Source organism: Alligator mississippiensis, chromosome 4 (genome assembly GCF_030867095.1).
Source record: "Alligator mississippiensis isolate rAllMis1 chromosome 4, rAllMis1, whole genome shotgun sequence".
Taxonomy (NCBI): domain Eukaryota; kingdom Metazoa; phylum Chordata; order Crocodylia; family Alligatoridae; genus Alligator; species Alligator mississippiensis.
Window position 1 is genome coordinate 140194760 of NC_081827.1, and position 16238 is coordinate 140210997.

The window sequence follows — 16238 nt, forward strand, 5'->3', positions numbered from 1 at the left end:
AAGTACTAAAGCATGGCACAATACTGGCTGTTACTGCACTGTGCGCACACACAGGTAAGTTTCCCGGCTACGTCACCATAGTGGTGCACTATACTGGGGGAGCACACCACTACGGCGACATAGCTGGCTATCATGTGTAGACCCATGTGATTGCTACTATGGTGCTACGTCACCATAGGGCAACGTGTAGACTCGCTTATTGAGCCCCTGCTTCATTCATTAAAGGGAAGAGCAGTTGAGGGTGCCTCAGCATCTTTGCAGGATGGGGCCATAAGCATGCAGACGTTAGAAAATATCCACAAATAACAGACCAAGGAGCAATGGTCTCAAGTCGCAGCAAGGGAAGTTTAATTTAGATATTAGAAAAAACTTTCTCACTAGGAGAAGCAGTGGAACAGGTTACCCAGAGAGGTTGTGAAATCTCCATCCTTGGAGGTTTTTAAGACCTGGCTAGACAAAGCCTTGGCTGGGATGGGGATGGTCCTGCTTTGAGCAGGGGGTTGGACTAGATGCCCTCCTGCGATCCCTTCCAACCCTCATTTTCTATGATTCTGTGAAATACTTAGCTTTGCCAGATGGAGCTGATGCTAGAATGTCATTAGCACTACGGGGATCACAGAATTGTCTTTCTGCTTCCTATTTGTTACCAATAGGACAGGGGTGGGCAATTATTTTGGGTGGAGGGCTGCTTACTGAGTTTTGGCAAGCCATCGAGGGCCGCATGACAGGCAGCCAGGGGCAGATAAATATTAATTTTCTAAATTTTTCAGGGGCCCCGTGGGCTGGATAGAATGGCATTTTACCCACCCCTGCAATAGGAACAGCATACACTCTGGGCCAGGTGTAAATGCTTCGCAGAGTTACTCCTTGTATTTGGTGCAGTCAGTCTCAACAGTTTAAAACAACAAAATTCAGCTCCCCTTCCCCCACCATCACAAAACCTTTAACATATAGAATTAAGAAGTTAATTTGATTTGCCATCAATGTTCACGTTTTGGAGCTTTTCTCCACAGTGATCAGGACTAGAAGCTTGCTTTTCTTGTTAAACAAAAGGGGACTCTCCTCTAATCACATGAGTCCAGGAAGTGGCTCTTTAAGGAAAACAGAAAACATTGTGAAATACTCCACAGAATCGTGACAGTTGCCCATGCTGGCCTTACGTTTCAAACATCAACAATTTTTCTTGCATTTCTTTATCACGGTCCTTCTGTTGGGCACCCACTTAATTCCTGAGGCTTTGAGTATGGGAAGTTGTTTCTCTTTTGAGTGGTAGGGAGTGGGGCTTTCCTTTGTGTTCCTTTTTGCTTGCTTGCTTGCTTGCTACTATTTACGTGTCTTTTTTTTAAGCATCAAATTCATCTTTCTTTCCAGAAACAAATTTATTCCTCATCATGCTTCTGTTTGTTTATTAGATTTCTGTGTAGGCAGCCTGTTTTCCAGGAAGATTGTCCCTTCCCTGAAAAACACCTCTCTAAGCTGGCTTGGGGAAGGATTGTATCAGAAATGACATTATTTAACTATATTGGTACAAAGCTGTGTCTGCACAAATAACACCTTGTCAGTACAGAATAAGAGGATTCCTAGACCACTATAGGGTTTTTAGTGCCTGTGCTGCATAGTATGGTGTCAGCTCTACTGACAATGGGGACAATTCAGCTGTAGAGGGGAAAGGAACCTAACTGGTATCAAGATGGAGCTTGACTGTTTTATTAAAGGGACTCTCTGATGCTATTGAGAGTGGATGTGGTGACCCAAGAAATCCTTTCTAGCTCTTTGTTACAGCACTGCAAATGCAGAGAAGGACACGCCAGATATAGCCCTTTTTTAGCCAGCCATGAGCTGAGATTAGCTTTGGTTGTTTGTGCTTATCTGCAGTGGTGCCTTAACTGTGCTCAGTGTTGCTACAGCTGAAGAGATGACATCTGTGCACAGGAGTAGTTTGGTTGCAAAGTCCACATAAGACCAAACTTTACTGGGTTTCTGAGAATCTTCTTCACATTTCCATGGAAGGTTGCCACTGTTGCAATGGGTTTGCTTAAAGCAAGCCCAGGTTTTGTGTTTATGGAAGTAGAACAGAACATGGCTATTATATAGTCTGTTAATCTGAGCCCAGAAATAAGTCAGGTGGGACCCTAGCTCTTGGTTTGGCCCTCGTGGCTAGAGACAGAAATTATACATAAACCGATATAAGTGATTGGAAACCAGTTCAAATCTGTAACACAACAGAAGTTCAGTGCACATAAACCACTTTCAAAATGCCTGGAACCAGTTTAAGATAAACCTGGATGGATGTAGTATCGTACTTAACTGATTTAGGTTAAATCAATTTATTGAACTTCTGTCCTAGATCTCCTCTAGATTCAAGTTAATTCACAGTCCTCCAGCATCCCAGGATGCTTTGCTCCTTCCCTGCAAGTCCCCCCATCACAGGGTGGGTGGGCTAGTCTTGGCCCAAGCTGTCTTCTTCAGCTGAGCAGGGAGGTGTGTTCTAGCTCCCTTGGTTTCTGGCCTGGGCCACTGCAGGCATGTGGCTGCATTTGTGGAATCAAAAGTGAATGTCTGTTCACTTGCTTATCTGTTAAACTTATGCAGTGTAGACTAACCTGCACAGATTGAATACATTTAGCCATGGACTTTTATGACTTAGGCTCCCAGTGGAAGAGGTAGCCAAAGGGTTTCCCCCACTGGGGACTTTAAACACCACTTGGAGATCTCTTGCACTGGGCAGCCTGGCCAGAGCTGCTCGGCAAGGGGTTGAAAATCCCTGGTAGGGAAGCCCAGGGAAGCTGCCTTAGTAATGTTCTTTAAAGCTGCCTATGTGCCAGTACCCACAGTACAGGGCACAGGCAGCTGGGAGCTCAGAGCTCCTGGGTCCCCAGCTGCCCATGCCCCACAGCAGGAAGTAACAATTACAGCTGTAGAGCAGAGCTCTGAGCTGTTGCTTCCAGGGTGCTCTGGGAACTTAAAAAGGCATGTGTGCAGCTGGGATTTCCAAGTCCATGCCTGCTTTTTACAGGTCCAGGGTACAGTGAGCCTGATATCAGGGAGATACCGCCTGATGCCAGACTCACATCTGCCTCTGGGGATTGGATGGGGCATGAGGTGCAGGACCCAATGGTCCAGGACCTCAGCCTGATCCCACTAATCGGGTAGGAAATGACTGAGTCCCAGACCCTGGAGGTCCCCATGTGAGATCTCTATGCTTAGTTGAGCATGGAGATCTGTCATGGGTCAGCTCCAACATGCCACACATTCAGTTTAAGGCATGATAGAAACAAGCCACAAAGATATTCCACATATAATGGAATATAATATGGAATATCTTTGTGACTTGTTTGCTGTATTATCTACCATAAATTGGTTTAACATGTGACCAGGTTACTGTTTATGGAGCAATGAACACCTTAAATGTAACATGTGCTAGGGCACGTGGTTACCAAGACTCCATTATGTAGTAAAACAAAGCATTCTACAAAAATATTAGTGTCACACACATAGTATTATCATCATTTGAACTATGGTCAAATCAAACAACAATGTGTACATGTTGTATGTTGCCAGTTAGCAAGCAAACGGATGCTAAATTAAGGACATCACAATGAGTTTGCCTTCCCTTCGTGCAAATTAGTTAAGTGCTACTGTAATTTTAGTACCGTGGAATCACTGGAGCTTACAGTAGGGAGTCCTGTCTTCTTTAAGCATTCTACCATAGGAAATAGTTCCATTTCCCATCTTCAGATTTGTCTGTCTACGGAAGTAGATAGTATCTAACTCTTTGTACTCTGTTTTCTATGGTTCTGGCTAAGTGTCAGGCTCCCAGGCCACTTAGTGTACAAAAATTATTTAATATGAATAGTGGAGTTAAGTGGCAGTGGGTTGAACCAGATTAGAAATAGTATGTTCTCTGTTTTATTTTTTAATTTAAGGTGCCTAAATGATCCAAGTTTCTAACAGAACTTGAGACTACTTGTCTTATTTCTACATGTGAGACTTTAATGCAAAGGAAGCCCCTCCAGCAGGAACCAGATATGCCCAAGCTGATGAGATGGACAGCTGCAAATACAGCACACACCATTAGAGAATGGGCCAGCAGAGTTGGATCACACCAAGAGACTTTCTGGGAAACTCCTTCCATCAGCTGCTCCCTCCATGTCCCAGCCAAGAACCAGTTATTCCTCAGAGGCCACCTTTGTTACTCTCTTCTTTCCATGTCCCTGGGGGCTGGCCTGGTTCTTTCCTGGGCTATTCAAAGAGGCAGCAGTAATGAGCTGATGGCCTATTGCTGCTACACTGCCCTGTGCTGTGATGGCATGAGGCAGGGCAGCAGTAGATGCAGAACAGCAGCCAAGTCTAATTGATTCTGAAGGCAAAACCACTCCTTTTCTTGTAGGGTACAGAAGGCCAACCTTACATGGGGGATGAGGGAGATAGAATGTGTGGATGTGGACATGGGGAAATTGGGTCCTGTGATAGGGCCTGGTGGGTTATGGAGGTGGGAAAGCTGTCCCTCAGTCTTCTTGGCCCAGTATGCTCTGCTTAAGGTATCTCTGTACCACTGTAATCACAATCCGTCATACACCTACCCTAGCTAGCTCAGGGCATTTGTATACATGCTTGCACTACAGCGCTGGGCACTTTTAAAAGCACCTGGTGTTGCGGTACATGCACTTGTTTAAGCATCAACATGCACGTCAGCACTTAGAAAATAGTGGTGGCGTGCTTTTAAACTAAAACACATTTAAGGTGTTTTAGTTCAAAAGCTTACCACTGCCATTTTCTGTGCGCTGTGCATTTTGCCACTTATACAACTGCATGCACTGCAGTGCAGTGCGCATCAGCTCACATGCACAACAGATTCGATTAATCGACTCTGATCCAATCCACCGGATCTCTGGGAAGTCGGAGCACTAAAATGTATTTGTATAAATGCCCTCAGTGACCAGTGTGGGCTATCCTGCCCGTTTACTCAGCTTCTCGGACAGCCTGCATTGATTGAGCTCTGCGTCGGTATAAATATGCTGCTGGCAGTACCAAAACCAGCTACTGTAGTTTAAGCTAGCATGGGTATATCTGCATTACAGTTGGGTCCCAACAGCTACTGCAAGGAGGGATGTACCCTTACAAGCCCTCAACTCTGGATGCTTTTGTGTAAGACTTGCACAGCTCACACTGGGGCCTTTCAAAAGAGAGGGGATGAAACAGCAGTGAATGTGGTGTAGGTAAACCTTGGATCCTAGTGAGCCAGGAAGGTGTGTGTATGTGTGTGTCTGACTGTCTGCCTCCTCCTCCCTTCCCCCAGTGGTTTCAGGTGTCTGAGGCAGAGAATGGAATGTGCAATAAAAAGAGGGCCCCACCCTGGGTTAATGAATGCCTGGAACATGGCTTGGCATGAGATGAGGGAGGGGGCCTGAAACCAGAGAGATGAGGGGGAAGGTTGCACAGCTCCTCACTGGAGGCAGATTTTCATATCCTATGTTGTTGTCCCCCTCTCCAAAGGAAGGGCTAGTAGGACGGCCATCTCTACCTCTAGTCTCTGTTGGCTCAGTTCCAACTTGCAGATTTATTAATTGTGGGGGCAGGGCAGTCTCAGCTCTGCCGAACATTTACAACAGCCATGGGGTGTGTGCACACATACTCTGCTGTGCCTTAGCACAGCTGCCAGGGCCTGGGGCAGCAAGGTGGGGGAGGCGGGGAGAGGTAGGGAGTAGATAGCACCACATATTTCATAGGCAGTGCTTGTATGTGGGGGTGGGGAAGGAGTCTGCTGAGTCTGTACACCAGAGGGAAGAGGGTGGGGGAGTTTACATCTTCTCTAATTGTAGACAATAAGAGTCTTAGGGTTCGTCTGCAGATAGAATGATCTCTGATTACCTCTCTGTGTGTATCTGGAATATGAGTGCCTTGTTCCTGGTTAGTTTAAGGGCTAGCCTCTGCTTGGGAGTTTGTTTCAGGAGGAGTGACCTTGAGTCCTTTCATAAAAAATGTCCGTTTTGAATCCTAAGGGGTTTTGAGCCACACTGAATTAATCTGATTTAGAAGCAAGTTTTCTAGCCTTTGGGATGGGTTTCCAAATGAATGGTTTTACTGTTGGTGGTTCTTTCACTGCTTAGCTAGGCACTTTTGTCAGCTTGTCTCTGCCTGCATGTCCTTTACTGCTCTGTGGTCATCATGACTGATTGTCATCTCCATTTCAGCCAAGCATCCAACTTACCCTTGAAAACTTCCAAGACTGGAGAGTCCATAACTTCTCTAGGTAGCCTGTTCTAATGCTTGACCACCCTCATAGCCAGGAAACTCCTCTAATGTCCAACCTAAATTTCCCCTGCTGCAGTTTGAGGCTATTGCTCCTAGTCCTGTCCCCTACAGCCACAGAGAAAAGCCTATCTCCATCCTCTCTGTACTCACCCTTCTATTTGAAGACTGTTATCAAATCCCCCCTCAGTCTTCTCCAGATCAAACGAATAACCCTCGTTCTTTCAGCCTTTCCTCACAAGTCTTGCCTCCCAGGCCCCTAATAATTTTTCCTGCTCTACGTTGGACTCTTTCCAAACTATCCACGTCCTTTTTGAAGTGTGGGGCCTAAAGTAGACACAGTACTCCAGGTGAGGCTTCGCCAGTGTTGAATAGAGTGGAAAAATCACTTCCCTTGATTTGCTTCTGTTAACACAGGCTAGTATGATGTTGCCATTTCTTGTGACAAGAGCACCCTGTTGGCTCATATTCAGCTCATGGTATACTGTAACCTGCAGGTCCTTCTCTGCAGTACTGCAGCCTAGTCACTGATTCCCCAGTTTGCATTTGTGCATGATGTTATTCCATCCCAAACGCAGGACTTTGCATTTGACCTTGTTGCAACTTGTCATTCTGGATCTTGGCCCAACCCTCAGAGTGCCTGCAGCTCCACCCAGCTTGGTGTCCTGCTCAGCCTGGGACAGTGGCAGGTGGGTTCCTCCTCCTTGCCTGGTTCCTCCATATGTTCCCCCCAACCTGGGAACAGCTGCGGGGATGGGGCACCTGCCTGGTGCTGCTGTTGTCCTAGAATGAGCTCAGCCCAAATGCAGCCTAGCCAAAGCTGGGTAGAAGCAACTCTTGAGCTCCCTTTGTCCCTGGGACAGCAGGGACAGTGGCAGTGGTGGGTGGAGGAAAGGGGGAAGTGGAGGGGAGGAGACTTGTCTCTGAGCAGGGAGGAGAATAGGGGGAATTTTTACCCGCTTTGGAGACTTAGTCCCCAACAGCTGCTCCTGCAATATGATGTACCCACCCCAGTGCAGGGGGGAAGGTGAGGAAGGCTGGAAGCAGGGGGTACAACCACCCTTGCAGCACCGTTTGCTGTCCCACACGCCCCTTTGCAAGATCCTGGATCTGCAAACATCTATCATTTTTTTTACTACAACCTCCTCCAGCCTCCTAGTAGGAACATACAACAGATTTGACTGTGTCCCTGAGCAAAAGTTAAATCTCCAGTTGTCCAGAATGTCTGCCTGCACCCCTCCCTCCACACTTTTGCCCCTACTCTCTTCCTCTCTGTATAATAGATGACAGCTGTTCTGTGGGGCAAATGTTGCCCAGCAGGCTTCAACCTTAATGGCAGGCCCCTCCATTGTGTATGTTCCACTGTCATCTTGCATCTGCTCAGGGTATAATTGAACAGCTTCTTTCTCCTGTCCAAGTGTTTTGTAGAAGGTTTCATAGGCCAAGGAAGCAGAGGATAAGCTGGATCTTCCAGACTGACAGAAAGACCTGTATTGTCATTTATGTCCATCATGGTTCAGGGAGCCAGAGCACCATTTCTCATGGCAGAACAGAGCTAAGTGTCTGATGGTCCTGGCATCATGGGCTGTTCCATACTACCACATAGTGATATGGGTGAGCTTTCCATGGCTATCAGTCAGATCCTGCAGCACATATGAGAAATCCTTCTTCCTGTTGATGACATCTGAGGTCTAGACAGAGAGCAAATATAAATTCTTATCAGTGGCCCCAGAACAATGTGGAAGAATCAACTGTACAAAGCCATGGATAGATAATTGCCTGGACATTTCAAACCTTATGATGCAGGAGGACAGCACCTTCTTAAGATGAGGACAGCACCCCTCTCTCTGAAAACAACCTCAACACTTAATCTAACCACATAGGTAGGTATTGACTAGCAACAACACATGTGGAGTGAGCTACTGAATGGTGATGGCCATACACCTCTTCACCCAGAGGGAAGCTCCCATATAGATAGCGGTTTGGGAACATTTACTGAAAAAAGTTAACACGTCACAAGTGAAATTGTTTAAAATAAAGGGTTAATTTTGGCTTGGAATAAAAGCAAGATCATGTGATATTTGAAATGGCTAAAATTAAAAGGAAATAGAAGTAGAACACTTTGTACCAAGCTTCGGTGACTCCACCCCAACTTATTTTCAGGGGGGAAGTTTTGTTTGCAAAATTTTCAGATGGACTTCCCTTCCCAGCTAGGAATTGGGAAACCATTCTGAAAAATCAGTCTATTGAGGATGGAGTAAAAATGTTTCCTATTTAGGTGCTCAGTGCTGCACTCCCATCACTACTTCCTTTCCTGTCAGGAAACAGAGATTTCCCATTGACACTGAGCCAACTTCACCCCACAAAGTAAGCCCTAATCCCTGTTTTATTGCCCCCAGGGATTCTCCTTTCCATGCACTCATGTCCCACCTGTGCTGACCACCCATTTCAGTGATATCCCCAGTAAAGATGGCAAACGTGATTCCAAATTTCCAGACACTTTCCTTCATCTCTTTCTTTGTCTCTAGAGCCCAGCCCTGCAGTTCCCTTGGTACCCTTCTTTACAATGGCAGCTTAAACTCTCAACATCATGATCTTTGGTTTATGGAGAATTTGGCAATGTGTGAGGAGGGAAGAGAGTTTGGGTTTGCTTGTCTGCTTGGGAGAGGGGAAAGGGAAAACTTAGATCCATTATGGGGGGGTGGGGGGGTGTTGTGACTTCTAGGTTGTGAAGCTGTATTAGATTGCCAGAGACAGAAAGCAGGTCTAGGAGCTTGTGTGATGTGAGAGATTGTGTGTGTGGGGTGCGGGGCAGGAAGGTGGGGCAGTTGCTATAGCCTGGCACAGGGTTGAAAATTAGTGGCTAGAGGGTTTAACGGGGGTCAGTAAGGATGGGGAAGAGGGGCATTATGGTTTTGTTTGGAGAGGGATCTAAAAGGACTGGTATGGAGACTGGAATTCTACTGTTCCTTCACACCACACTTTGGCATAACTCCTGGTACTCAACCAGGGACACATGCAACAGTTTAAAGCTGATTAAATGTAAGGGCCACAGACCAGATTTGGCCTACAGAGCCTGGTCATTTTGTCCACAGACTTTTGTCCCACTCTGGCTTGGATGGGGTACCCTCCCATGACTGCAGCGAAGCACCTGGGTGAGACCCACAGTGCTGGAGCCTTAGCAGTGCTGCAGCTTGTTTCCAGGGTGGCAGCCAAGTGTCCACCGTGTTCGGCTTTTTCCCCATGGTGCTACAGTGGCTCTGGTGCTGTGGCAGCTCCAGTGCTGCATCTCCCTCTTGGGCACTTGGGCTACAGCTACAGAAAGAAGCCACAGTGCTGCTGTGACTCCAGCACCACTGCTTTCACTCATTTGGCTGCCAAGCACGTGGGCAAAAGCAGTGGTGCTGAGACCCCAGTAGCATCATGGAAAGAAACCTAGCACTGTGGTTTGTTCTTGCAGAAGCAGTTAAGCTCTCAGGACGCTGGGCCTTTTCCTGCTGGGTCCCAGGCTGGCTGGAGTGGCTGCTGCATGCATTGGATCTAGCATGGGGGGGGCAGGACAGGGGGGACCTTGGGCCCAGTTCAGCTGGTGTGGCCAGCCCTGTGCCCTTTTTTCCTGATCCTGCACCATTTATCTGGGCTGTGGTGCCAAATTAGTTTGACATCCCTGGTTGAAAAGCAGGGCTATATCCTCCATTGCTCACATGAAAAGAAGAGAGGCTGGTATATGAAAGAGAAAAAATTAAGGTAAAAGGACCTGGGAACAGAAGCTCTCTAGGGATGGATGGCAGGGGATAGGAGGGACATGTTTTAAGGTAAAAGCAGTGGACCAGTTTCCACTTCCTCTTCCCATGTGCCCCATACTGTCCAATACTCATGCTTTGTCCACAACTAGAAATGTAGCAGGTGCTTCCATCATTTTCTGATGGACACCATTTCATAGTGGTCTGAATTTTTGCCTTGAAAGCCAGCCTAAGTAATGATTTTCTTGGTTTCTCTTCTTTCTATTTATATCTGCATGCCTCATGGGGTGCTGGTACATGTGTGAGGATGCTGCTCTGACACGCTGTAATGACAGTGCTTCGGAGCAGACTTGATTAAATCGAGTCTGCTGGAACATGCTAATTAGTGCACTCCAGCAGCCTTTATGTCTCATGTATTCATCCTCCCTGCACTTCAAAATGGTGATGTGGGTGCTTTAACTAAAACTTGTTTAGAGTCATCATTTTGAAGTGCGGGACACTGAATAAACAAGTTAGGGTGCTCTAATTAATGAGAGCAGCTCCGAGAGCTGCTCTAAAGTACCCCCCTCCCACCTCCAGAGCACGTGTAAAGATGCCCATGATGACTAAATTCCTTCCTGCTCTTTGCAGTCACAGTCTTGTACAGTCTGAAGGATGGTTGTGTGCCTTTTTAGCTCTTGAAGAAGCTCTTGCATTCCTTCCTCATATTAATTCATCCCTGTGATGTTCTACGGACAGGGCCAGTTTCTAAGTAAATTGCACATATACTTACAGTACCATGATTCGAGCCCTCATCCCTCAGTTCCAAAAGCCTGAATCTCTCTTGGCTGAGCTGCAGGAGAGCTTCTTAGTCAGTGGTAGTAATGGGTACTTTACCTGTTCTTTAAGTCAGCCACCACAGGGTGGTAATGCATACAAAAAGCCAAGTAAGACCATTGGTCATTTTGTTCTCTGAACACCCACCTGTTTGTGGGCTTCTGGTGTTGAGAGGGCCAAAACCAACCCCCAGGTTCTCCAGGGTGGGCCAGAAGAGAAGGGACCAACAACTCTCTGCCCAAGAGTCTTTGCTGCTGCAGTCCCAGATAGGACTGACTGCTTTGTTTTGTTGGTTTATCACAAACAGCTCAAATCTAATTTGTTTTGGGCCCATACCCTTAATGCTTCTCTTTCCCAACTATTTCCTTTATGTGGGGGTGCAAGTTTGTTTTCCCCCTGCCCCTAACTGCAGTAATTTCTACGTTTAAAGATTTTTGGGCCAGTCAGCTCAATTTCCAACAAAGCCACTTGATGATACCAAATGTGTGTTTCTTGTTCACAGCATGTCTCACTGATGGAGTCTGAAGAGACCAGTGAGGGAGGCCTGGCTTCCCCAGGAACCAGCAGCCCCAGGAAAGAAAGCCCTGAACCTTTGCTATCCAGAAGGGGACAACATGCCACCACTGAGTCTGTCACGATGTGCACTGGGCTTTCTGCCTCTGCCCTCATTCCCCAGGACCCTGTGAGCCTCCTTTCTGCTGAGGAAGCAGCAGAGATGTGGGACAAATCCCCCAACCCTGTGGAAGAAGTACCAGAACCAGAGGAGGGAGATGTCAGACACTGGGAAGGGCTCCTGGAGCGGGAGGGAGATCCTATAGTACTAGAGACGACTCCACTGGAGAAGGAGAAATGCGTCCAGCCTTTGAACTCTGACCAGGGAAAGTTAGCTCACCCTGAAAGCAGCCAGTATTCTTCCTCTCCCAACCCAGTTGTGGAGGTGCCAAGCTCTACCCTAGACACCCATGTTAAATTTCCTCAGGACCAGGCACAGGCCTGGGCATCTCTTGATGCTGTCCCCCAGGTACAGCATGAGGAAAGCTCTGCGGCAGAAACTGTTTGTGATCAGAGGGAACCAGCCACCAAACGTTTCCTGGTGTGTAAGACCATTTCAGAGGGTTGTTACAAGACTGAGCCTTTGCATGATGGTATTATGAGGGAGCCCCTGAAGCAGACAGAGGCCATAAGTGGGATCAGCAAAGATCTTTTACCAAGGGCAAAAGATGGGATAGGTGAGGACCCTTTTCCTGGGACAGAGACAGTGGGCAGGATGACACCCAAGCCTTGTATGGATAATGGTGACAAGGGCCAAGAATTCCAGGGAGGGGAAGAGCCATCCTCTCCACATCACCCTCCTCCCACTTTCTTGGGGAACAGCCAGGGAAAGACACAGTTGACTGGGGAAAACACAGAAGAAGAGATGACCCTATCCCCCTGTGAGAGAGGGAGCAATTTTTCAATCTCAGATCAGGGAGTGGAAATGGTTTCTAAGCAAAGTCCCTCTGGTCCTATAGAACCCTGCCCCCCAAAGGAGGAGAAAGACCATGGTAGAGTAGGAAGCAGCAGCACTGAATCACCAAGACAAAGCATCTCCCAAGCAAGGACTGCTGCAGAAAATATGGAAGAAGTGGATGAGTCCCAGCATGAGGAACCAGAGCCAGAGCAGGGGGAGACGAAAGAGGAGCCTGAACTGAAGCAGACAGAGCTGGAGGAGCAAATGCTGAAAGAGGAGCAGCAGCTTGATATGGACTTACCAGAACAGGAGTTGGAAAATGAGGAGGATGGGGGATGGAATAAAGTGGGCCAGGAGCCAGGGGGGGAAACAGTGGAGATAGAGGCTTCACTGCAAGTATTGAGTCCAAGGACACATTCAGTCTCCCAGCCCAAAGTGGATCTCCACAGTTTGGGAGACAGCATTTCTTTGGCTGAGGGGATAGGACCAGCCCTTCCTTCTGAGGAACCTGTCTCCCAAGGGCAGCCCCTGGGTGAGGGTATATTGCCGAAGGCCTGTGCACAAGCCCAGCCACCTGAAGAGGTGATGTCTGGCTATCTGAGCCCCATGAGCAGAAGTCCCCTGACACATTCCCACACCTGCCACATCTCTGAGCAACTGGAAGGCCTAGGGATCTCTGGCACTTCTAGCTGCATTTCTATTAGCAGCCAAGACCATGGAGAAACCACTCAGGATGACAGAACCAGAACCAGCAACAGCAAAAACTGTCACTGCAATGGAGACAGGCCAGATCAGAGCTTTGCTGATGGAGGAGATATGCCCTTCAGTGGAGAAGCAGTATCCTCCAGAGGTGCAGAGAATCTGGACTCTCCCAGGCCCATGCATCTTTTTTCTGATGCTAAAAAGGTAGAGTCACCTGGCCCTACAGATCCCCATCTTGTTGCAGAAAGCCCAGAGATTCCTGGACATCAGGATCTCACTCCAGCCTCATCCTCAGATCTCAGCTTGGCAGCAGAATCCACTGATCTAACTCAGGAGGATGGTGAGAAAAGAGCTGACCAAAAAGAGCAGGAGATGACTAAGCAGGCTTCCTGTCCGCTGGACATGGTGCCTGGTGAAGGAGCCCCAGCATCTGCCAGCACAGTAGATGCCCAGACTCCCCAGAGGCTGGTTACCTCTGACAAAGCCCTTCATGAAGAGCCTGGCACCCAACCTTCCTTCTCCGTGGCTTCCAGAAATTCCCCCTTTGGGCAGAGCCCGACCAAGGATGGCAAGTGCACAGAACCCACCCCTTCCCCTGCAGATTCGGTGCTCCTGGCATCACCCCAAACACCATATGGGGCTCCTGCACCATTGACCTATCAAGAAAACCTCCAGCAGCACCAAAAGTCGCACTCCAGAAGCTTTGTTTTCCAGGAAAAGGAAACAGGAGCAAACATGGATCATGCAGTACAACATAGCCCTTCACTAGATCAGTCTCATTTGAGCCCAGACTTGGAAGAGGCTATATCCAGGACCCTCAAGGCCCGAAACACTGTCTTCCAGCCCTCTGAAGAAACAGTGGTCTTTGCCATGGACCAGCAAGGACAGCCACCATCTCCAGTGCATGACACCAGCCTTCTCCTAGCTCCTGACCCTGATGTTACCCCACTTCCCCAGCCTTCATCCCATGTGACTGACTCTACCCAGTCCTCAGCCCTTGAGTCTGATACCAGTCCCCCTGTCCTTATACTTGACACTGACCCACCATTGCTTCCCATACCCAGGTCCAATCCATCTCTAGCCTATACACCAGACTGTGTGCACCACTTACCAGGCACTGCTCCCAGTGCCAGTCACCCCACACAAACTGTAGTCTCTGTGCCTGAGGACGACAACCTTGCTTTGGCCTCTGACTCCAACAGAGATGGAGTGGAGAAGCAGCCCCTCATGACCAAGAAAGAGGAGATGATGAAGCTCCATCAAGATTTCAGGGACTCAGAGACACAGGATGTGGGGGCCACCAGTGACTTGCAGGCAAGCCTGTTGGCTAGGAACTCAGATTTTCCAGTGTGTGGAAATGAGGTCTCAGAGGTCTGCTCTGATGACAGATGTGCAGCTATGGAGATGCACGATGGAAAATCCCCCCCAGACCGTGTCCCCAGGGCCTTGCCGAGAGCCCAGAGAACACCTATAGACTCTTTGCCCAGAAATTTGGTACAGCCACTTCCAGCCCTAGCATTCACCAACCCAATCCATTTTCTCCAGTTCAGCCCTCCATCTCCACCAACCATCAGGATCCTGTACCGACAAAAACCGGTCGTGGAGGAGCCATTGTGGGACCAACAGCTGGCTAGCACCATTGGAGAAGATACCAGGAGCACTCCCACCCCTGTTGCCACTATGAAGACAGCAGAGGGTATGAGGCCATGCAGACATAAGCTGGTCGGTCAGGGAGAGCTGCTCCCCTCACCGGTCCAGCAGGCAGAGGAAGTAACTAGGCACATGCCCTTGGAAAAGTCATCGAGTTGTCCAGAAAAAAAAGTCACCAGGGTAGAAGTGCCAGAGCAGAAAACCCTGGTTAAACTCCGAGCAAAAAGCAAAGACTGGCACCGGCAGGGCCTGAAGCGGGTCTCAGGATTGCCAGACAGCTTGCACCATGGTGAGTTTCCTCTTCCTTCTCCTCCCTCCTATACCCCCCGAATGCTAATCCCAGTATGACAGTTGTGAGGGGTTGAGAGCACCTATCAAAAATGTTTGGCTGACCCCACCATCAGTATTACCCCCACACAGCTGTGCAAGTGCATCCTAGTCCTTCCCTGTCACACTCTCTGCTAGCCCAGTCCTGGATTCCCCACAGCTCTGTTAGTGCTCCCCAGTCCTGCCCTCCCCCTTCTACCACCAACCCTGCTCTCTGGTCTGAGCAGCAAACACCAACTGCACACCCAGCTCCTGTTCATCTCTCCCCATTCTCTGTCCAGCATATCCTCCCACTCTCCCTTCCCCGCCTTCTTCACTTCCTTCTTCCCACGCCTGCCTGCAGTCAGAGCTCCAGCCCTGTTCCTTTATATGCAGTCCTCCCACTCCTGCTTCACAGGAGATCCTTATATGAAATGTAGAGATCCTCATCACATCATTTACTGCCACCGGGTGGCCATGCCATTTCACTGCAGTCAGAGCAATAGGCCAATGTTAAGGAAATACAGGTTTCCCTCACTTTACACTGTACGTGTTCCTGGAAAATGACGCATAACTTGAATTTGCATAAAGGGAACCCACTTTACAATGTGACAGATAGGGATAGTTCCAAGACCTCAACTGTACTGACCCCCACGCCCATTTTATCACTTGTACAAGACAATTTTGGTAGTTACCAACAGCAGACAGTACACACAAGCACAGCTGCAGTGCCAGAAGCGCAGGCACCAGCTTCGCTGAGCAGTGGCTGCAGGTGCTGCTGCCAGGCGGCTTCATGGTTCCCGGCTCCCAGGTTGCCGTGCTGATGGGGCCGGACTGGGCCAGGCTGCAGGGGCCAGTGGTCCAGCCTGGCTCTGGCACCACTACCCAGCTCAGCCTTCCCTGCCCCCCCAAAAATATATATATTTTTTCTTCCTCTGCTTATGGTGTCACTCCCGCAAAGCAGCTGACTGCAGGCTTCCATCACACTGATTGCATAGGAGTGAATTTACCTCACATACAATGAATTTTTGGTATGAAAAGGGTTATTGCATAAGAGCGAATTCGCACATACAGAACCCGCATAAAGCGAGGGAAATCTGTAGTGTACATGCTTCCTAACAGTGAGAGCAATACAGCTGGTGAGATTTCAGATATCCTGTCCTGCATGCTGTTGCTTTTCACAGACAGTCTGAGAGCTGTTTAGTGTAATCTGGGCCCTTTCAGGTCCCATACTGAAGGGATGTTTCACAAGAGTACAGTTTGAGACATGTCAGAACATTGATCTGTCATAGCTCAAACCCTGATTTGGGCAGAAACTA

The 16238-nt window shown here is 48.4% G+C and overlaps 1 protein-coding gene across 2 annotated transcripts in view; it reads left to right on the forward strand.

Annotated features, from left to right (window-relative positions):
- ARHGEF5 (Rho guanine nucleotide exchange factor 5) overlaps nt 1–16238 on the forward strand; it is a 47975-nt gene that overhangs the window by 14551 nt on the left and 17186 nt on the right. For both annotated transcript variants that reach the window (XM_019482203.2, XM_019482202.2), the window contains one exon: nt 11314–14902. In XM_019482203.2, coding sequence (XP_019337748.1) covers nt 11326–14902 — 3577 coding nt within the window. In that variant the 5' untranslated portion in view covers nt 11314–11325. The remainder of the gene's footprint in view (nt 1–11313; nt 14903–16238) is intronic.